This window comes from Myotis lucifugus, unplaced genomic scaffold, assembly GCF_000147115.1.
Source record: "Myotis lucifugus unplaced genomic scaffold, Myoluc2.0 scaffold_162, whole genome shotgun sequence".
NCBI classification, from domain to species: Eukaryota; Metazoa; Chordata; class Mammalia; order Chiroptera; family Vespertilionidae; genus Myotis; species Myotis lucifugus.
Window position 1 is genome coordinate 562,253 of NW_005871210.1, and position 20,684 is coordinate 582,936.

The 20,684-nt window shown below is 40.9% G+C and overlaps 1 protein-coding gene across 3 annotated transcripts in view; it reads right to left on the minus strand.

Annotated features, from left to right (window-relative positions):
- Positions 1–20,684, minus strand: part of CUNH10orf76 (chromosome unknown C10orf76 homolog) — a 143,704-nt gene that overhangs the window by 88,510 nt on the left and 34,510 nt on the right. For all 3 annotated transcript variants that reach the window (XM_023759817.1, XM_006095871.3, XM_006095872.3), the window contains 6 exons: positions 20,100–20,193; positions 15,134–15,235; positions 9,945–10,003; positions 7,716–7,781; positions 6,458–6,527; positions 5,106–5,166 (listed from right to left, as the gene is read on the minus strand). In XM_023759817.1, coding sequence (XP_023615585.1) covers positions 5,106–5,166; positions 6,458–6,527; positions 7,716–7,781; positions 9,945–10,003; positions 15,134–15,235; positions 20,100–20,193 — 452 coding nt within the window. The remainder of the gene's footprint in view (positions 1–5,105; positions 5,167–6,457; positions 6,528–7,715; positions 7,782–9,944; positions 10,004–15,133; positions 15,236–20,099; positions 20,194–20,684) is intronic.

Here is a 20,684-nt window from a genome sequence, read left to right on the forward strand (position 1 = left end):
CAAACTCTCCTATCAATTTCCCCATTAAATTGATAGTCATTAGGTATCTGGTGCTGAAAGCTTTGTTGCAGCCAGCAAGGGTGGCTGGATGCTGCCCATGCATGACCACCCATGCACGGTACATTCCAAGATGCCAGCACTTCTCACATGGCCTGGTTGGAGACAGCCTGCCTGCACCTGGCTCTTTTGAGAATGCCTTCTCAACACTGAGCCACTGTGGAGCAGCAGTGAGATACAAACTATGTCCCCCACCCCTGCTGCAACCACCTTCTGGTTAAAGGCTATTGATATCCACTCCTGCACTGTTCCTGCCTCTGCAGCTACCCAACACATGACATCATTAGCCTTGTGGTCTCAACTTACACTATTTACCAAGCAGAATAAAAATGTTAACACTGCTACTACCTTAAAATTATATACTGGCTGAATGACTCCAAATTTCTTTCATGCATGTGTCAACACAAGTGTCAACACAAGACACTTCGAATTTAACCTGAAGTATTCTTGTGAAGTCCGCTGAAGTCTCTACTTTCTTCTGGTGCCTACCCACAGATTTGGGGCTCTCTGACTTAGTATGAGTCCAAGTTTTCCATATAAGAGTAACTTAAAGGAGAGTTTATTCCTCAGAGACTATTTCCCCTCAGTCCCAAATCAGTGGGGATGGCAGCAAGAATCAAGGATTACAGCCAGGAGTGGAAACGGGTTGGGTTTTCCCATCTCTTTCTTTCTCGCTTCTTTTCTTTCTACCTTCCATCCTCCTTCCTTCCCTCCCTCTCTCCCTTCTGACCTTCCTTTCTCTCTCTCTCTCTCTCTCTCTCTCTCTCTCTCTCTCTCTCTGTATAAGCGCCTTCTTCCATTATTATTTTACCTATAGCATTTATATACAGATGTGAAATTATTTCGTTTCTGACCCAGATCTGGTTTTGAGTATTAAGTCTTTCTACATTCCATATTTCTTCATATCTCACCAGGAGGATTATAAACTTATCTGAAATGGTAGAAATTCATTTTGCTTTCAACTTCTCATTCTGCTGTATGCTGCTGAAAAGCAGTACATAATAATAAGTAGAGCAACAACCTGGCCTGATGCCCAGCTGGGAGCAGATAAGTTTACCTAAAAAGGACTTGATGCTCCAAATGGCAAAAACTGGAAAGAGGATTGGAAGAGAGGGAGGAAGATCTGAAAATATGCCCATAGGCAATAATGAAGAAAGTGAATTCAGCCTGAGGCTGGGACCTTCTGCACAGCCTCTGTCAGCTTGATGCCTCATTATCTTCTCCATCTTCCCTAACCTTAGGACATTAAATTAGGGAGCAGATGGAAAAAAGCAACTAAGAAAGCAAGAGAATATAGAAAAAGTTAGGAACTAGAAGGTTAGGAGGGGTCTAAAGTATTTAGTGTAGACCAGGTTCATTGGCTGGGATATGAAGGCTTGGGTAGACAGATACATACCTGTAACTCTGTACTGAACACACAATATTATTATGTCATCACCATCTTCAATTGTTCCCCATCATCCACTTAATCTCAGGAAAAGTTTTTACTACTCTCCTATCCTACCTTCATGCACCCTACACTCCAATCATCCTGCCTTACTTTCGATTCTCCAAACATGCCACACTTCCAAGCCCTTGAACATATTGGTCCCCTGCTTGGTATGTCCCTCTCCCACTACCTCACATAGAAAACTCCTACTGTTTCTTTATGACTGAGGTCAAATGCAACAACCCTCGGATATCTTTTCTGATACCCCGGTCAGCATTAGTCACTCCCTGTTACTTATCACAGTATTGGTTAAGAGCACAGCCTCTGAGGTCACAGAGACTTGCGTTTGAATCTTAGTGATACAACTTAACTAGGTGTGCAACTATGATAGCCAGCCTGCAAGATGGCCCCAGTGGTCCCCACCTCCTGACATTCACATCTTTGTTTAGTCCTTTCCCACATTGTATCAGGGTGGGTCTGTGTGCCCAACAGAAATGGTATGTCATTTGAGATTGGGTTATAAAAGACACTATGGCTTCCATTCTAGGTCTCGATCTCTCTCTCTCTCTCTCTCTCTCTCTCTCTCTCTCTCTCTCTCGGATTACTTGCTTTGGGGGAGGCCAGCTGCCATGTCAAACAAGCCTATGGAGAGACCCGAGTGGCTTGCCAACAACCACGTGAGCTTGGACACACATTCTCTAGCCTAGTACTGCCTTAGATGCCTGCAGCCCCAGCTAACACTGTGATTGCAGCCTTGTGAGAACCCCTATGCCAACACTATCCAGCTAAACTGCTCCTATATTCCTTAACCACAGAAACTGAGATAATACATGTTTGTTTTAAACCACTAGGTTTTGCGGTAGTTTGTTACATAGCAACAGATAACTAATACACCTGAGAAGGAATGGCAACAGCCTAGAATTTATAGTAAGAAAATTTGGAATCAAGTCTAGGCAATGGTGCTTAATAACAGAATAAACCTAGGCAAAGCATTTCCAAAGCCTGAGTTTCCTTACTTGGAAAACAAGAAAACTGAGGCTATAATAATATACTACAAACTAAATAGCATATCCTAAAAGTAGAGCATAAGATAATCAAGCTAGAAATAAAGTCTCTAGCAAAAACAATCTGATCCCTAAGGTAACGAGGTTCAGAGATTCCATCTAAAATAAGCAGAGCCCAGCCGCAGTGGCTCAATGGTTGAGCATCAACCTATGAACCAAGACCTCTCGGTTCGATTCCCAGTCAGGACACATGCCCAGGTTGTGGGCTTGATCCCCAGTAGGGGTCGTGCAGGAGGCAGCTGATCAATGATCTCTCTCATCACTGATGTTTCTATCTCCCTCTCCCTCTCTCCTCTCTGAAGTCAATAAAAATGTTAAAAAAAATAAAATAAGCAGAAAACTCATCAGATACAGGTTCTTTAAAAAAAAAAAAAGCCTTTCATCATCCTTAAATTAAAATAAAGGATCAGGCTAATTCTAAACACCCAAAAGATATGAAAAAAATGCAAACTATAGCCTACTTACCTAAAAGTAAAATTTGTATCATTATTTCAGACCTAGGACACCAAGACTATCTAGCTTACAAGCAGTCTAAAAAGCTGGAGGTCTACTCTGTTCCAAGCAAAATCTTTTATATTCCCTAGATCACAGGCCTGGCATTAGAATGAGGTACACTGAGCCTCCTTTCTGCACACCAAACTGCTCTCTCTTGCTCAAAAAAATGGAGGTACCAATTGTGTTGTCAGATGCTTTTTAAGGAAAAAAGATAATGTACATATTTGGCATAGCAGTTCTTGGGCATTAAAGATAGAAAGACAGCCCTGGCCGAACTGCTCAGTTGGTTAGAGCATTGAACCTGTATTCCAAGGTTGCAGGTTCAATTCCCGGTCAGGGCCCATACAAGAATCAACCAATGATAAATATCAAAAAAGAAAAAAGAATCAACCAATGAATGCATAAATAAGTGGAACAACAAATCAATGTCTCTCTCTCTCTCTCTCTCTCTCTCTCTCTTTCTCTCTCTCTAAAAACAATGAATAAAAAATTTTTTAAAACTAGGCATTTCTCTCTCTCCCCCTTTCTCTCTCTCTCCCTCTTCCTCTTTCTCTCTAAAATCAATAAACAAAATTAAAACAAAAAATAAAGCAGAAACAGCAAAGGAGAAAGAAAGACTTAAGGCTTAAACTTTACTAAAGTATTTTCAATTGCCTCTAGTTATACTGATTGTTAAGAATTGTGAGAGCCCTAACTAATTTGGCTGAGTGATTAAAGCATCGGTCCACAGACAGAAGGGTCTTGGATTTGATTCCAAGTCAAGGGTGCACGTACCTGGGTTGCACATTCAAGCCTCAGCCTGGTCAGGGTGCGTTCGAGAGGCAACCAATCAATGTGTCTCTCTCACATCTCTCTCTCTCTCTCTCTCCCTCCCCCCTCTCTCCCTTTCTTCCTCCCTCCTCCTCCCTCCCTTCCATTCTCTAAAAAAAAAAATAATCCTCAGATGAGAATTAAAAAACAATAAAAAAATAATTGTGAGAGAATCAGATCTCCTCAGGAGGCAGGAATCTCCTAGCTGGGCCAGTATATACATAATCTATCTAGTTAACACAGTTCTGGCCAGGCTGCTAGGACAATGTAAGCTAAAAAGGGACCAGAAGCTCTATCTCTCTGGCCTTTCTCTACCTCCTAACTGTTGCTGACCACTTTGATGCCAAAGCCCAGGGATGACTAAGAGGTCCAGTGGAATTCCATATCTTTGGATTAAAACAGCCACCCACGATCACTGCTTCAGTGCATCAGCCCTATTCCTCATGCAATGTGCCTACAAGTGATAATGAAGATATGTGCAGAATCCAAATTGTGGTTATACTTTTTCCCCCTTCTGGAAAGATGTATATTATAAATCCAGGCCGTAAAATGCTCCCCGACACTTCTCCACACACAAATTTGTTTTTCCTGAAGTATACACAGAAATTTTGTGACTACAAATGTTCTATCAATCAATTATAAAATAGATTTGCACACATTAAATAAACCATGGTCTCACTCATTTGTGGAATATGATGAACAACATAAACTGATGAACAAAAATAGATCCAGAGACACAGAAGCATCAAACAGACCATCAAACCTTAGAGCAGCGGTTCTCAACCTGTGAGTCGCGACCCCTTTGGCGGTCGAACGACCCTTTCACAGGGGTCGCCTAAGACCATCCTGCATATCAGATATTTACATTACGATTCATAACAGTAGCAAGATTACAGTTATGAAGTAGCAACGAAAATAATTTTATGGTTGGGTCACAACATGAGGAACTGTATTTAAAGGGCCAGAAGGTTGAGAACCACTGCCTTAGAGGGAGGGCAGGAGAGTGTGTGTGTGTGGCGGGGGGGGGGGAGTAAGAGATCAACCAAAGGATGTGTATGTATGCATATAAGCATAAACCAATGGACACAGACAGTAGGGGGTAAGGGCCTGTGCTGGGGGGCGGGAGTGGGCTGGGAGAGGTTAATGGGGGAAAGGAGACATATATAATACTTTCAACAATAAAGAATTTATTTTTTAAACAAACCAAAAAAAAGAATTTATTTTTTTTAAAAAAAAACCATGGTACTTACACATAGAGATCCATGGGAAACTCCTTCATCATGTGTGTTACAATAAATTCTACCATCAGGTCTGAATAGGGAAAGGAGAAAAATTAAATCAATCAGAATTAAATTCATTCCTTGCCTTTGAGTTGGAAAAAAACATCTGAGTACACCTTGTACTCATGCTGAGTGGCATCCACTAAGCACATTTTTATTCACATGAACTTAAATTTATTTTACATAAGGCACTTTGGCAACACTTTCACCACCTGCCACTTGTAAAGTAACAAGAAAATTACTTCACTCTCCTACTTCCAGAAGGATGCCTTGACCTGCCAATAAATTCGGATTCAAGGGAGAGTTCGCTGTACAGGTTTTTCATACCATGGTACTAATACAAAATGCCAGCGGGAAATCATATTCTGAGAACCCAGTGAAGAGGTTAGCAGAGAGGAAATTATGGATCACATCCATGTAACCAGAGACTCAGCTCTAAAGCAATGTCTATCTCATGTCACTATTACGCTCAGTTTGACAGATATTGACTGAAAAGGTCCATAAGGCTTTGGATCAATAGAAGTTTATTATACAGTCTTAATCATTGTTTCTCAAGTCAAGTAGATTTAGGAACTAGGGCTTAATATTCAAATGAAGTGAGATTAAGAGTTCAGATCATTCCCCTGAGGAAAATGTAGCATTCTAACAAAATTATCTAAGATATAACTCTGTCAGCCTCATCTCAGTTTAATTTACTCAGAGGAAGTTTTGCAGGCCTTGAACTTCAAGCCTCCTGGCCAGCTGACACATCAATTTGAACCAAGAAAGGGAGGGAAGAATTTGAAATCTTGATCAGGAATAAGGTATTTTACAAATGTAAATCATGTCTCAAGCTCAGCCTTAGTCATTTATCTCCTTAGAAAGATCTTTTTCTTTGAACAAGAGCACCCTTTAGTTGAGCATTTTATTCATTGGAATTGCTTTACCAAACTCAACAAAAAATATGGTTTCTTAGGCCAGGGAAGAAACATAACTAGTAAAAACTTCTCTGAGGAAGAAGTATATCAGCCAGGATCTATGCCTCATCTTATTATTATTTTTTTAATATATTTTATTGATTTTTTTACAGAGAGGAAGGGAGAGGGATAGAGAGTTAGAAACATCGATGAGAGAGAAACATCAATCAGCTGCCTCCTGCACACTCCCTACTGGGTATGTGCCCGCAACCAAGGTACATGCCCTTGCCCGTAATCGAACCTGGGACCCTTGAGTCCGCAGGCCGATGCTCTATCCACTGAGCCAAACCGGTTAGGGCTATGCCTCATCTTAATCATAAAAACCTGTCACTGACTCAGAAAAATGCCAATTATGATGACACTCACCCAGGACTGCACATACTAAAGGACGGCAGGGAAGGTTCTTGTCCGCTGCCTTCTTCCTGTGTCGCATAGGCTTCAAACAAAAAAGAAATGAAATCAATAGGCATCTGAATTGACATCCAATGGCTCATCATGGGTTTCATGCCAATAACATCGCGACTATAGAGATGCTATCTTTTCTAGTGGTGGGGGTGGAGCGGGGCAGGGAGGACTCAAATGCTACTCAGTTATCAATGCAAGCTTATGGTAAAAACACAATTCACAGCAAAATAACAGTCCCAAAGGGTACTGGAGCATACTACACAATGGGAAAGCTGTTATTTTTTACTTTGATTTTACAAGTGACATTACTAACAATAAAAGAGGCATACTAATATTTTTCTTTGATAAAATAATAAAGGGAAAAAAAGAGGACACAGTGACTGTGTAAAGGCAGCAACAGTGGCAGTTACAAAAAACAAAAGTAGTCCTGCCAGTATGGCTCAGTGGTTAAGCGTCAACTTATGAACCAGGAGCTCATGGTTCAATTCCTGGTCAAGGCACATACCCAGGTTTCGGGCTAAATGCCCATAGGGGGCTTGCAGGAGGCAGCTGATCGGTGATTCTCATCATTGATGTTTCTGTTTCTCTCTCCCTTTTCCTTCCTCTCTCTGAAATCAATAAAAACATATTTAAAAAAAAGATTTTTTTAAAAAAGTAAGTTTCATATATAAACTTCTATGTGATATTTTTTAACATACCTCCAAGTTTTAGGAAATTTCCTGATCCTTCATATTATATTTCCCTCACTATTTAGATGAATAAACAAAAGCAGCATTTAGTTTTTGTTTTTGTTTTTTTTCTTTGTGTCCTTGACTGGAATCGAACCCGGGACCCTTCCGTCTGCAGGCCGACGCTCTATCCACTGAGCCAAACCGGTCAGGGCAGCAGCATTTAGTCTTAACTAACCAAAGATCATACTACATTTTAAAAATAAAAGGCTTAGGCCCATCTCCTTGTTAAAATCTATGTTACTTATACATTCTAATATTGCTACCATGGGTAATAATCCATCCTCTCTTGAGTCAAAAACAGCTCCATGACACACATAAAAATCCCGACAACAGGCATGGGTTTGTTGAGTAGCGGTCAAGCAAGAGCCCTTTAGCACAACATTCTACCCATATTTGTTGTAAGTAGGATCAAGTTCATCCACCCCAATCCTGCGAACACAAAAAAAATTTCCTCCAAGAAAAAACAAGAAGCAAAAAGTCATACCTACCATTTTATGTAAGTTTACTCGAAAATTCATGTTGTCATCATGCAAAAATGCATTGGCATACTGATCCTAATAAAAATAAAAATACAGAGACAAAGTAAGGAATGAGAGCCATACTTCAGTTTGTAATCTATCACACTTCCTACAAATCCTTGGTCTTTAAGAACTACTTTCAAGGACCAATTGGAGAGCTAACAAGATGAACCTAGAGCCTTTATGTCAAACCCTACTTAAGCCATGAGATTTTACTATGGAGTAATTCTCAGTATGTCTCTAACTGGACCAAAAACGCTAAGCAAATTACACACAATAAAAATTAAGGCACAGGGACTTGAAGCAAATGCTGAGAAGAATCTGTTTTCCTATTCTCTCTTCCTTCCCATCTGCCCAAGGAGCCTGCTCTGTTTGTGGCAGCTTGAAGGTTCCATAGGGGCTGCAGGATGCATGTGCAGGCTCCACGGGAGGATCTACAATTGAGAAGAAAGGTCTGCATCCACTGGGAACGGGTTTGGCATAGCAGAAGAAAACTGCTACACAGGCAGCATGGCAGTAGGCAAGACCCTGTCTATCTCTGGCTTCACCAAAGACTGATGGGAAATCAAAAACATCTCACCATGGATCAGTAATAAACATCCCTTGGCCCTTTCCCAACACCTTAGTTGAAGATCTGACATGCCTATAGACTAATTACTAAGAACTGTTACAATTTGTGAAAAACAACTCCTTTAAAGATTTTCTTAGAACCAGCCAGCGTAGCTCAGTAGTTGAGCATCAACCTATGAAGTAGGAGGTCACGGTTTGATTCCCAATCAGGGCACATGACCTTTTGGGCTTGATCCCCCATGGGGACTGTGCAGGAAGCAGCTGATCAATGATTCTCATCATTGATGTTTCTATCTCTCTCTCCCTCTCCCTTCCTCTCTGAAGTCAATAAAAATGTTTTAAAATATATTTTATTGATTTTTTTTTTTTACAGAGAGGAAGGGAGAGGGAGAAGGATAGAGAGTTAGAAACATCGATGAGAGAGAAACATCGATTCAGCTGTTTCCTGCACACTCCCTACTGGGGATGTGCCTGAAACCAAGGTACATGCCCTTGACCGGAATCAAACCTGGGACCCTTCAATCCACAGGCCGATGCTCTATCCACTGAGCCAAACCGGTTAGGGCAATAAAAATATTTTTAAAATATTTTCTTAGAAAGATTTTTGAAAAGCAATTACACCGGCCCACTGTTAATCAGCAGCTCTTCTATAACAAGCTATCCCTAACGTAGTGAAAAGGTCATCTTTTCACAGAGAACGTAAAAAGGGGAAGACTGAGAGAGATCTCTCTCTATTCCACATAGATCACCTTTAATGATTTAATGAAGGGGGAGGTTGAAGCTACAATTTAGCTCTAAAATTGACTCAAGTTCTGCCATACCTGTGTTGCCACCAAGATCCAGGGTAAGTTCAGGACTAATTAATCCAAGCAAAAGTACCTCCTTACAAAGCAAAAGCACCTCTTCTTTAACTCCTCAGAATCTTGTTCACCAAACTGCATTCAGCCCAACTTCACTCACTTTCCAATTGCCTTCTTTGGTTTTTCTCTCCACCTTCCCCCACAGAAACCTGAGCTCCTTTTTTCATTTTGTGAAGTGGAAAAGACCCGATCTGAGCAGCTTCAAAGGGGCAGGATTATATTTTCTAAAGAGGGTGAGGTCTCTCAAACTATTAAGAGCTAGAATCTGCCCTGGTCTGTTGCTCAATGGTTAGAGAGTTGGCGCTCAGACTGAAGGATCAAGGGATCGATTCCCGGTCAAGGGCATGTACTTTGGTTGCAGGTTCAATCCCTTGCCCTGGTCAGGATGCAAGCAGGAGGCAACCAATCAATGTGTCTCTTTCACATCAATGTTTCTCTCTCTCCTCTACCCCTTCCACTCTCTCTTAAAAACAAAAATAGTAATAAGGGCTAGAATCTTCCAGTTCTCAATTACAGCATGTCATAATTCATGCAGTAAATATTAATTGAGCCTCTACTGTGTGCCAGACACTGAGAATAGACTGGTGAGGGAGACAGAATACCTGCTATCAGAGTTTACATTCTAGCAGGAGGAGACAGACAATAAAAAAGGGGCATATTTTCTCTCCCAAGCTTTAGGACCTTAAAAGTCAGGAACTGTGTGAGAAAGGCAGAAAAAGATAGCACTTTGTAAGAAATGAGCTAATACCAGAAGATAGATGAAACCTACCTCTGCAATACATGTGAGGATAATCAGGCAGAGTTTGCCGCTATGAAGCCGGTGCTCATCTGTAAAATAAAAATAAAACCTTCTCTCTAAACCATCCATACCATGTTTCTATTAGAAGAGAATACAGATGTGTATCATCAAAAAGAACATTCATTCTTTCTTTCCCCACAAAAATTCATGAATTCATGAATCAAGGTTCTACTAAAGTAATTCTTGCTTTTCTTCTCCCAGATTTTTTTCCTTAAATATTCTTGGTAGTATGATGGACAGATAACTACCTTCTGAGAGCCATCTAATTACTGTAATGGTTCTACTGTCATGGCCAAAATCATGGCCATGTCCTTAGCTTTCTTATCAGCCCTTTGCTTCTCAATAGTCAGGCCCATTCCCTTTCCAACACTTCCTCATCCACTAGCCATTAGCAACACCATCTATACCCACCTAACTATTCATAGCAAATTGGCAGTGGAATCAGAAAGAACTAATTGGAGATCAGGGTCAAGCCCATGCTTCTCCTTGCACTGTGCACATTATTTACAAACAGGAAAGCTGTGAACTGGATCATTTTTCTTCCTGCCAAAGTCATTCACTCTATATACTTACTTAGTACCTACTATATAGCAGGCAGTGCACTGGGCACTGAACAAAACAAAGGACCCTGGTCTCCCAGAACTCACATTCTAGTTATTAAAAGAGAAGAAAACAACTTTGAGAGTAGGGCTCTAAGCCCCACTCAGGACCAGGAAAGAGCTACTCCATCCCCTCCAATTACCAGAACCATCAAAGCTTATTTACTTTCAAGGATCTTTGTGGGTGAGGGGGTGAAATGGAGGTAAGAAGAGGTGCACACCAACTTATCCAAAATAGACAAATGGCTTATGATGTTTCAGATTAGCTCTGACAGGACACAGATTGAAGTTCATTCTGGAGAGGAGGTCTATTAACAGATTACAGTGCTATAGTAAAGTGAGCTAACATACTTACCCTAACATTAACCTGCTACTTCCTCAAAGATGGAATCTATCAACTAAAACCTGACAATTAAAAAGCTTAATGGAGGTTGTAGTCCAGAAATACATCTACCTCTCCTCGGAGATAGGCGGTGCAAAAAGAGTAATGACGACACTCCCCAGCTGACATTCCCCATAGCTTACACCAGAGCCCCAGGCAGGGAAAGAGAAGTGCCCCTGCCATGCAAACCTAGATTCATGACACTCTTCTACCTCTACCTCTGGCCACAGAGTTTCTCTGGCATTATTCTCCCTTCCCCCAAAATCTGATGAGCAACTCTCATAGGAAAGCCTACGGCTACTTCTCCACTTTTAAAAATAATGTTTCTGAATGCAAAAATAAGGCATATTTTATTATGAACATTTTTTAATTCAGAAAAGGACAATAAAAACTAAGCTTAATCATACCACCCAGATGTCATATCTGTTAAAATTTTGGTGAATCAACTTGCAGTCCATGTATAGATATACATGTATTTTTAAGTATTTTTGCCTAATGTCTATTTTAAAGATTAAGCAGATTATCCTTTAAAGTGACACTACTCAAGTCAGAAGAACCTCAGAGGGAAAAAAGACTTTGAAAGCAGAGCCAAATCAAGGGAGAGATAAACACAAAATTCTGGAGAATTGAGAGGAAAGGAATAACTGAGAGGAAAGGAGACACACAGGTAGCTTCCATGTCATTAATAATTGCTTAAGTTGGGTGGTAGGTTCACATATGTTCACTTTATTATTATACATTATAACGTATGCTATTTATATACTTATAAACTTTATAACAATATTCATATATATTAAAAGCATATGTATTTATATCTATAACAATAAAAGCATAATATGCTAATTAGACCGGACATCCTTCCGGACGTCCCTCTGGAAGACCTGGGGCTGTGAGGGAAGCCCGGGTCCTGGGTGCCAGAGGGAAGCCGGTGCCAGCAGCTGGGGGAAGGAAGGCCTATTCTTGCATGAATTTCGTGCATCTGGCCTCTAGTATATAAAATGATAGATAATGGAGAAAAAAACGTAATTCCCGGAGAGGCTGGGGGCAGAGGAAGCAGAGCCAAGAATAAATGGCTTCTATGCTCCCCAAAACATAATGAGATCTCTTTAGCAAGGGCATGCAGGTCAGGAGCTTAAGAGACAGGAAGAAAGCCAGTCCAATGAAGCCACACAGGAGCCATTTTTGAAATTAACACTTCATCATACCTAACCTTGCCCCTTGCCATATTTAGGCTGCTTGTTGGCAAAGACCTAATCCAGCCTGTGTTTAGAGAAACAGCCTGAGGCAAACCATAGTGCAATTAATCTGCCCTCAATTTTGCCTTCCATTTCATGGATGGCAAAATGACCAGGACAAAGAGGTTTATATAATCATTAAAGCTAAAAATGAGTTCCCAGGGCCTCAATTCACTGTGTTATATCAAGCAAAGCTAAAAGATCATTTTCAGGGTCACATCTACAGTTTCTCTTTGCTGCAATATGTTGAGAGAAACAAAAAGGTTACCCCTTCCCATAAAGGAGAAGCAATGGCCTCCGGAAACACTGATACACAAGAGTCTTATTATCCTTGCCAAGTCCCCAAGGTTCACCATCTCTGCAGCTCCCAATGGACTGCCCTATGTTAGGAGTTTGTGATATGGGCTTCTAGCATCTCTCTTGAAAGAGCACACTCACAGGCATAACAGAAGAAAAAGTCTAAGTTTATAAGGCAGAAATCTCCAAGAGCTAATGCAGTATGTATGAGTGTAACAGGATTTAGATTCTGCCCACCCAGCTTCCTTTGAACTCTGGCGATTTATTTCCCTTATTTACCTTTTAGTTTTTTAGCTCTGTCTACCAATGTTTCCTTCTAACTCCAAAAGCCCCCATACCCTGGTCTTACCCTCTTATGCTGCTTTTCGGCTCCATTCTGGAATTCCTGAAACCTGTCCACCCTGGCAAATACTTAATGCCTAAGGGAATCTTAAACTACCTCACAAAGCATTAGTCTCTCCTCATGGAAAGTAAAGTGACAAAAGCAATAGTATTTTAGCAATTTTGTTTCTACAATGGAACTGGATTTTTTGTTATCTGGGAATCTGAAGCTTATCCATAGACCATAATTTAAGAACCCAAAACAAACTTCAACTGCTGAGCAGAGAGAACAGTTGGTTTCTAAAATAGGATTTAAAGATTCTTACAAGAAAGGCTAATTTTAAAAAAGAATATACACCAACTTGTTAAGAATAATTAATTCTAAAGAGTTTAATTCCAAAAAGATTTCACTTTGCTAGTTAACCATTGCTAGAATGCTTTATTTTTAACAAATACTATTCAAATTACTTTTGTAATTAGGGAAAAAATATATTTGTAAATGGGAGAAGCCCACTGGATCAACCAGTAGGTACTAAATAAATGCTAGTTAAAATATTCATTGAAATGCTATGTGTGGCCTGGGATATGTGCCTCAGTGATTGAGCATCAGCCTATGAACCAGGCGGTGGCAGTTCCATTACCATTTGGGGCACCGTGCTCGAGGTTTTGGGCTCGATCCCCAGCAGGGGGCGTGCAGGAGGCAGCCAATCATTAACTCTCATCATTGATGTTTCTATTTCTCTATCCCTCTCCCTTCCTCTCTGAAATCAATTTTAAAAAAATTTTAAATGCTATGTGTGGCTAAGAAACTATCAGTTATGAAAAACATTTTTGGGACAACTGGGAAAAAACTAAATATCAACTGACTATTACATGATATTAGAGAATTATTGTTGATTTTCTTAGCTATAATAATGGATATCTTGGAAAAGTCTTTAATTTTGATATACATGCCAAAGTACTTAAGGTGTGAAGTAGAATGATGTCTACAAATTAACTTAAAATGATTCAGCCAAAATAATAACACACAAATAAATTTAGAGACAAACCAAATATGGCAAAATGTTAATGGGTACATGAGTGATCACTGTACGATCCTTTCAACTTCTCTGTATATTGGAATTTTTTCACTTTAAAAATTTGGAGGAAAAATACTATCTAAAAGGTTTATTTCCAGAAAATCCCACTTATATGAGGTACCTAGAGTAGTCAATTCATAAAGACAGAAAGTAAAACGGTGGGCAGGGAGGGAGGTGGATGGAGGTGGAAGACAGGGCATAGAGGGGATAAATGGTGATGGAAAAATAAAATTAAATTTAAAAAATAAAACTGAGTTCCTGATCAGTACGGCAAAAAAAAAAAAAAAATAGAGTGGAATGGTGGGCTGGGGAAAGGAGAGACTATAGAGAATGCAGAGTTAGTGTTTAACAGGTACAGAGTTTCAGTTTTGCAAGATGAAAGAGTTCAGGAGATGGTGGTGATGGTTGCACAATAATGTAAATGTACTTAATGCCAGTGAATTGTACAGTTTTAAGTGGTAGGTTTTATGTTATGTATATTTTAGCACAATAAAAAATAATAGAAATAAATAAAAATTGTGAACACAGATATATCTAGTATAAAGAAAAAAACTGAGTTAAAAAAACACAAAACTGAGATATATATTTAATGGAATTTGCCAGTTTCCTCCCAATCCTTTTTCACCCCTAGCCCAAAGATTCTACTACCCTACCACCAATTAAAAGATCATAGAAAAACCATAACAGAAAGAACAGGAACCCAAACAGAATAAACTCAAACTTTCCCATCACCCATTTTTCTCCCACTTTCCTTCTGCATTTCTGGATGGGTACTGACACTTTTATTTTAAGTGTTAAGGAACATAGTCCCTCTGAATCTCACCTCTTCCTACTGTACTCTGTGCAACAGTCCTCTAATTCTCACCACAAGCTGGTGCTTTCAATTCTTGTCCTCAAAAGGGAATTCCCTGAAGTATGCTAATCCCCCCACTTCCCACACAAAAGAGTTTGCATCTACTTACCAAAATCTGCTAAGAAGACTTGCTAGTTTTTGTAGAGACCATTTTTTTTCTGTTCTATTTTGTAGCACTCCCCCTCCAGCTGCAGGTTTTCCTAACACCACCTAACTGCCATCTGGCAGTGAGAAATCACTGTTTTCCAGTAATCAGGACCATCACCCTGCACAGGAGGCCCCAATAGTTCACCTGTGGAAGCTTCCAAGTATTAATGCTGCTCCTTGATTCTAGCTAAGAATTCTGCCACACCTCCTGCTTCCTGAGCTCCCGAAGCAGCATGTCTTCCTTACCTTTGGTGTCCTGCATGACAATCGAGCTATATTTTAAGAAGGTTATCAGTAGATTACTGGTCTGTACATCTGCATCCAGTGGGAGTTCCACAGAACTTATAACTGCAATAGAACAAAGAAATGCAGTTAGCCTATATTACTTAACACTTCTACCTCCGTAGCCAATTTGCCAGCAGACAAGGAAATCACTAAATAAGCTTTTTCTGCAACAGAGAGACCAAATGCTTATCATAAAACCTTTACCTTCCTAGGCCCTTGGAGTCCTTCCAAGATTAAACCCAATGCCCTTCTCTCCTATCTAGGAGGGCCAGTCTCCAGGAACAGTGCTTTTATCCCAACATCCTAAGAAGGGTATATTTTTTCAGTTACAGTTTACATTCAATATTATTTTGTATTAATTTCAGTTATACAGCACAGTGGTTAGACAATCATATACTTTTCAAAGTATTTCCCCCAATATTTCCAGTACTAAAAAGGGTATTTTGATTCCACTTCTAACTCCAAATAACCCAAAAAGATTCAGGGTCCTTCTTAAACGCACTTTGATTTGTACCTAAGGGAAAGATCTGTACTAAATATAAATGAGTTTTGCTTTGATGAGTCTTCCTGCTTAAAATAAATGACAATTATTTCCTAATAAGGAGAAATCTTGCTCAATTTTGAGAATAAGCTCTTAGGCTGGAAATACCCAAGACGGAAGGCAGAACTACATTCAAATGATACTCCTTAGTCCCTTACCCCCAGTGAAAGGGAGCCTAAAAGGAAATACCAGAAAACAGGATGACATTATTATTTGAGACAGCCTGGGAACTGACTTTTATACACCCAGCTGCTTGCTGTTTCCCAAAGAAACTAACCCCTCCATGGCTCCCATTCTCTAAGCCACAGTCCCAATGACCAGTGAAGAACCAGACCAGGGCTGACCCGCACTGAACAATCTTATGTAGATCCCCCAAGTTTCTAGGACTTTAAATTAGACTTAGACATTTTGGTAAGTGCTTTTACACTCAGACATAATACATAAGCAAAAGGAGGCTGATAATGGCCCAGATAAGCTAGAGAATCTATAGCTCCCTGCTGTATTTCCATCCATGAAGACTCAACTGAGTTTGGGATATTATTCATAATATGTATTCATACCATCATGGATCCCTCTGGAGTTATTATGATATATGCATAGAATGTTTATTAACAATGGGAAATATTTGCATATTATCGATCCATAATACAGAGCAAGCACAGCAAAAAGCCTCATGAGAAGAAATTAGCATGCCCCACCCTTGGCTGTTTTCCCACAGTTCAGCCCCCAAAAACTAATAAAAGACAAATATAGCCCTAGCCGGTTTGACTTAGTGGACAGAGTGTCAGCCTGTGGAGTGAAGGGTCCCAGGTTCGATTCCAGTCAAGGGCACATGCCCGGTTTATGGGCTCAATCCCCAGGGGGGAGGTGTGCAGGAGGCGGCCAATCAATGATTCTCTCTCATCACTGATGTTTCTATCTCCCTCTCCCTTCCTCTCTGAAGTCAATGGAAATACATATTTTTTAAAAAGACAAATATATTTTTACGTTGCAATACTAAAAGGTCTTAATTCATGCTACAGGTAAATGACCTGAAACTGTCATTTCAAACTACTACAGCCTATTTTGAAGCTCAGAGCCCATAATCATTCTTTTGTCCAATACATCTAACTGGTAGGTGGGACTTTTTCCCCATCCACTCACAGCAATAACTGGAAAACTATCTATATATATAAAAGCCAAGCGACTGGAACGCCAGAACTGGAACAGCCGGTTGCTATGACATGCACTGCAGCGGCCAACCAGCCCAATCAGGGCCCCAACTGGCCCCCCCGCAACCTCCCGCAGCCCCTCCCCCCAGCTGGCCTAGCCCCCAATAGGTGTCCCCTACCCCAATCAGAAGCGGGATGACTGGCCAACCTCCCACAGCCCCCCCACCAGCCCTGCCCCTGATAAGCCCCTCCATCAGGGCGGGGCCGGCTGACCTCCTGCGGCCCCCCCCCCCCCCCCCGCCAGCCCAGCCCTGATCGGCCCCCATAGGGGTGGGGCAGCCAGACCCCACCCATACATGAATTCGTACACTGGGCCTCTAGTCTTATATAATATGTAGAAATGTAAAAGTATATGTATTTTTACTTTACCAGAAAGTCCTCTCATGCCAAGGCTGAGTTGTCAAATGTCAAGTCTGAGCTGAGAACAAATGTTACAGCTAAACTGTTGGCTTTGAGTGATATACCTTTAAATATAACTGGGCTACTGAACACCACTATAATTAAGAACCAAAACCTAAAAACAAGGTTATAATATTTAGGACCCCTATAGAAAGGAAATGAATTAGGAGGAAAAATAATAAAAATAGCCCTAGCCAGTTTGGCTCAATGAATAGAGCATCAGCCTGCAGACTGAAGAGTCCCAGGTACGATTCCAGTCAAGGGCACATACCTGTTGCAGCTTGATCCCCAGCCCTGATCCTGGTGAGGGCGCATGGGGAAGGCAACCAATCGATGTGTCTCTCTCACATCAATGTTTCTTTCTCTCCCCCTCCTTTTCACTCTCTCTACAAATCAATAGAAAAATATCCCCGGGTGAGGATTAACAACAACAAAAAGAACAAAATAGAAGAGAAAGAATAAAATCCCTCACAAATTAAAATCTCCTTCCTAAGGAAATTTTCCTTGATCTCTGTCTTCATAATTCTTTCCAGCAGCCTTTGTCAAGGGAGACAGTCATTTGAAAGTGGGCTGACTCCATCTTCCCACTAGAAAAAATAAAAAGCTCACTAGTTGTAGGTAAGTAAGCATAAATCCTGCCATTGCATAATCAAGTGTGTGGGTGGAAGTGCTCACAATGAACAGTTTGAAAGGCAGTTCTCTGAAGCATCCAAAGCCCAACATCACATGGAACTCAGATATGTGTGTGTGTGTGTGTGTGTGTGTGTGTGTGTATCCATGGTAACCAGGCAGGCTTTATCCTTAAAGAAAAAGAACAGTATTTCCATTGGATTATTCAGTGACCTGAATAAGCAGAGACAATTAGGCAATCCTCATTACTTGTTCCTTCTCATTAAAATATTTTGGAATTTGTCTTTCAATTTTAAACAGATCCAATTTGCTACCATAGACCTGAATATCAACAGCACCTCCTTGTCATGCTTCTGCATGAATACTGCTTTACTACCTTGAAATGCTACTGCCACAAGTCCAATATGAAAATTTAAACGCAAGAGAGCAGATCAAAGAGGTCATTTCACATAGAGACAACAGGGAAGCATAAAAAAAAGATCAAAGTTAGATTTCCTGTATTTCTTTTTTTTTAATACGTTTTTATTGATTTTAGAGAGAAAGGAAGGGAGAAGGAGAGAGAGATAGAAACATCAACAATGAAAGGGAATCATCGATAGGCTGCCTCCTGCATGCCCTACACTGGGGATCAAGCCCAAACCCCAGGCATGTGCCCTGACAGAAAATCGAACCGTGACCTCCTGGTTCATGGGTCGATGCTCAACCACTGAGCCACACCTGTCAGGCTTATTTCCTGTATTTCTTTACCCAAAACGTGGTCAACATTTGAGGCAAAACATCAAGCATTAACAAAGATTAATTTTTAATTTTTGGTTAAGGTAGTCCATCAAACACACTCAGCTTACAGTAAAACTAACTCAGGTGATATACAGTTTATTGGACAAAATTCATAATTTCTTTTCTGTTACCTTTTTCTTAAGTTACAACCATAAGATTTATACAGTGGAAGGTTTTTTTGTTATTTTTTAGGGGGACAAGTCTTAAATACCCACCAAACTCCCATCAAATCTAGTCATTTTCTAAGGGGGAATGGCTAACAAACACATAACAGTGAGTAAATCCCAGGTTCACTCTCTCATTCATTTATTCAACTAATATTTACTAAGTAATAACCATGCCAGGCACTATACTGAGCAGAAAGTAGTGATAAAAATATACACGGTTCCCTGCCTTGATTCATGTCTTGGTTCTTAATTGCAACTCTCACTAACCTTAGGCAAACCACTTATTTCTCTGGCCTCAATTCCCTCATTTGTCAAATCCTATATAATAAAAAGGTAATGTGCAAATTAACCATCATGTCCTCGCACAAGATGGCCGCCCCCATGTGGTCAAAAGATGGCCGCCACAAGATGGCCAACAGGGGAGGGCAGTTAGGGGTGACCGGGCCGGCAGGGGAGGGCAGTTGTGGGGGACCAGGCCGGCAGGGGAGGGCAGATGGGGGTGAAATCAGGCTGGCAGGGGAAGGCAGTGTGGGCGATTGGGCCGGCAGGGGAGGGCAGTTGGGGGCGATCGGGCCAGCAGGGGAGGGCAGTTGGGGACGATCTGGCCAGCAGGGGAGCAGTTAGGCGTCGATCAGGCTGGCAGGAGAGTGGTTAGGGGGTGATCAGGCTGGCAGGCAGAAGCGGTTAGGGGCAATCAGGCAGGCGAGCAGTTGGGAGCCAGCAGTCCCAGATTGGAGAGGGTACAGGCTGGGCTGAGGGACACCCCCCCCTCCCCAGTGCACGATTTTCGTGCACCAGGCTTCTAGTAGTAACATAAGATAACATTACAATTTCACATTTATGTCAGTGAGATATTCATAACATATGTCATCTGAGTCTCACAAGTACCCTGAGAGTTTGGCAAGGCAGGCATCACTGACCTCTGAGGTCCTTTTAAGACCTAGCACTTCATGACTTCATGACTCAACGATTTCCTGAGGAGGACATGCTGGAATTATGTAGCTTCTGACACAGAGAAAAGTACTTAACTATCTTTTCCAAAGTTTTCTTTGGAGCTTAAGGAGTCCTGAAGGGCAGTATTTTTCAGACAATTTCTTAAGTGAAACAATAGACAACTGTGTTCTTTGTTCAACACAACTATGCTCACCCTGAAAGATTCAAAACTATATTAATCAAGAAAACAAAAGAGGCTGTGGGCTTACCATCAGAGGAGGGCGGTGTGGTACCAAGTGGTGTGGCTGGGGTTGTTGGAGCGGGACTGACAGGGGTTGTCACCAAGCCTATCTCTGGATGACTCTGAAAAAGAACACAGATGGGTAAGGAGAGAAAATCCAGTTCCGAGTATCCTCTTATTAATATCCTTTCTGGTATCCCTGGCCTCAGAGACAGACAGCTCACTGAGGGGGGACTGCTTCAACATTTAGTTCCCATGACTACCTGATTACTGTTGATGCTTGCTAAACACTAACAAGAAGCTCTGTGGGCTAGTTCTTTCTAAGCAACCAAGATCTCATTATATAAGCTTTTCTGTAGAACCATACAAATAAAAAACTGGACTAAACAAATACATAGGATTATTCTACAAAAAAAAGGGGGAGGCATTTGCAGTCCTATCTAAACCTGAAAAAGACTACTCTCATCAGCTCAACCTCATTTACAGATTATTCTGATGATCACATAGTTGATAATAAATGCAGGTGAGCCAAGAGGATAACAGGTACTATAAAAAGAGCTATGCAGGTGATAGCCTTCCTGTTCCACAACAAATTAAGAGTGTGTGGGATGGG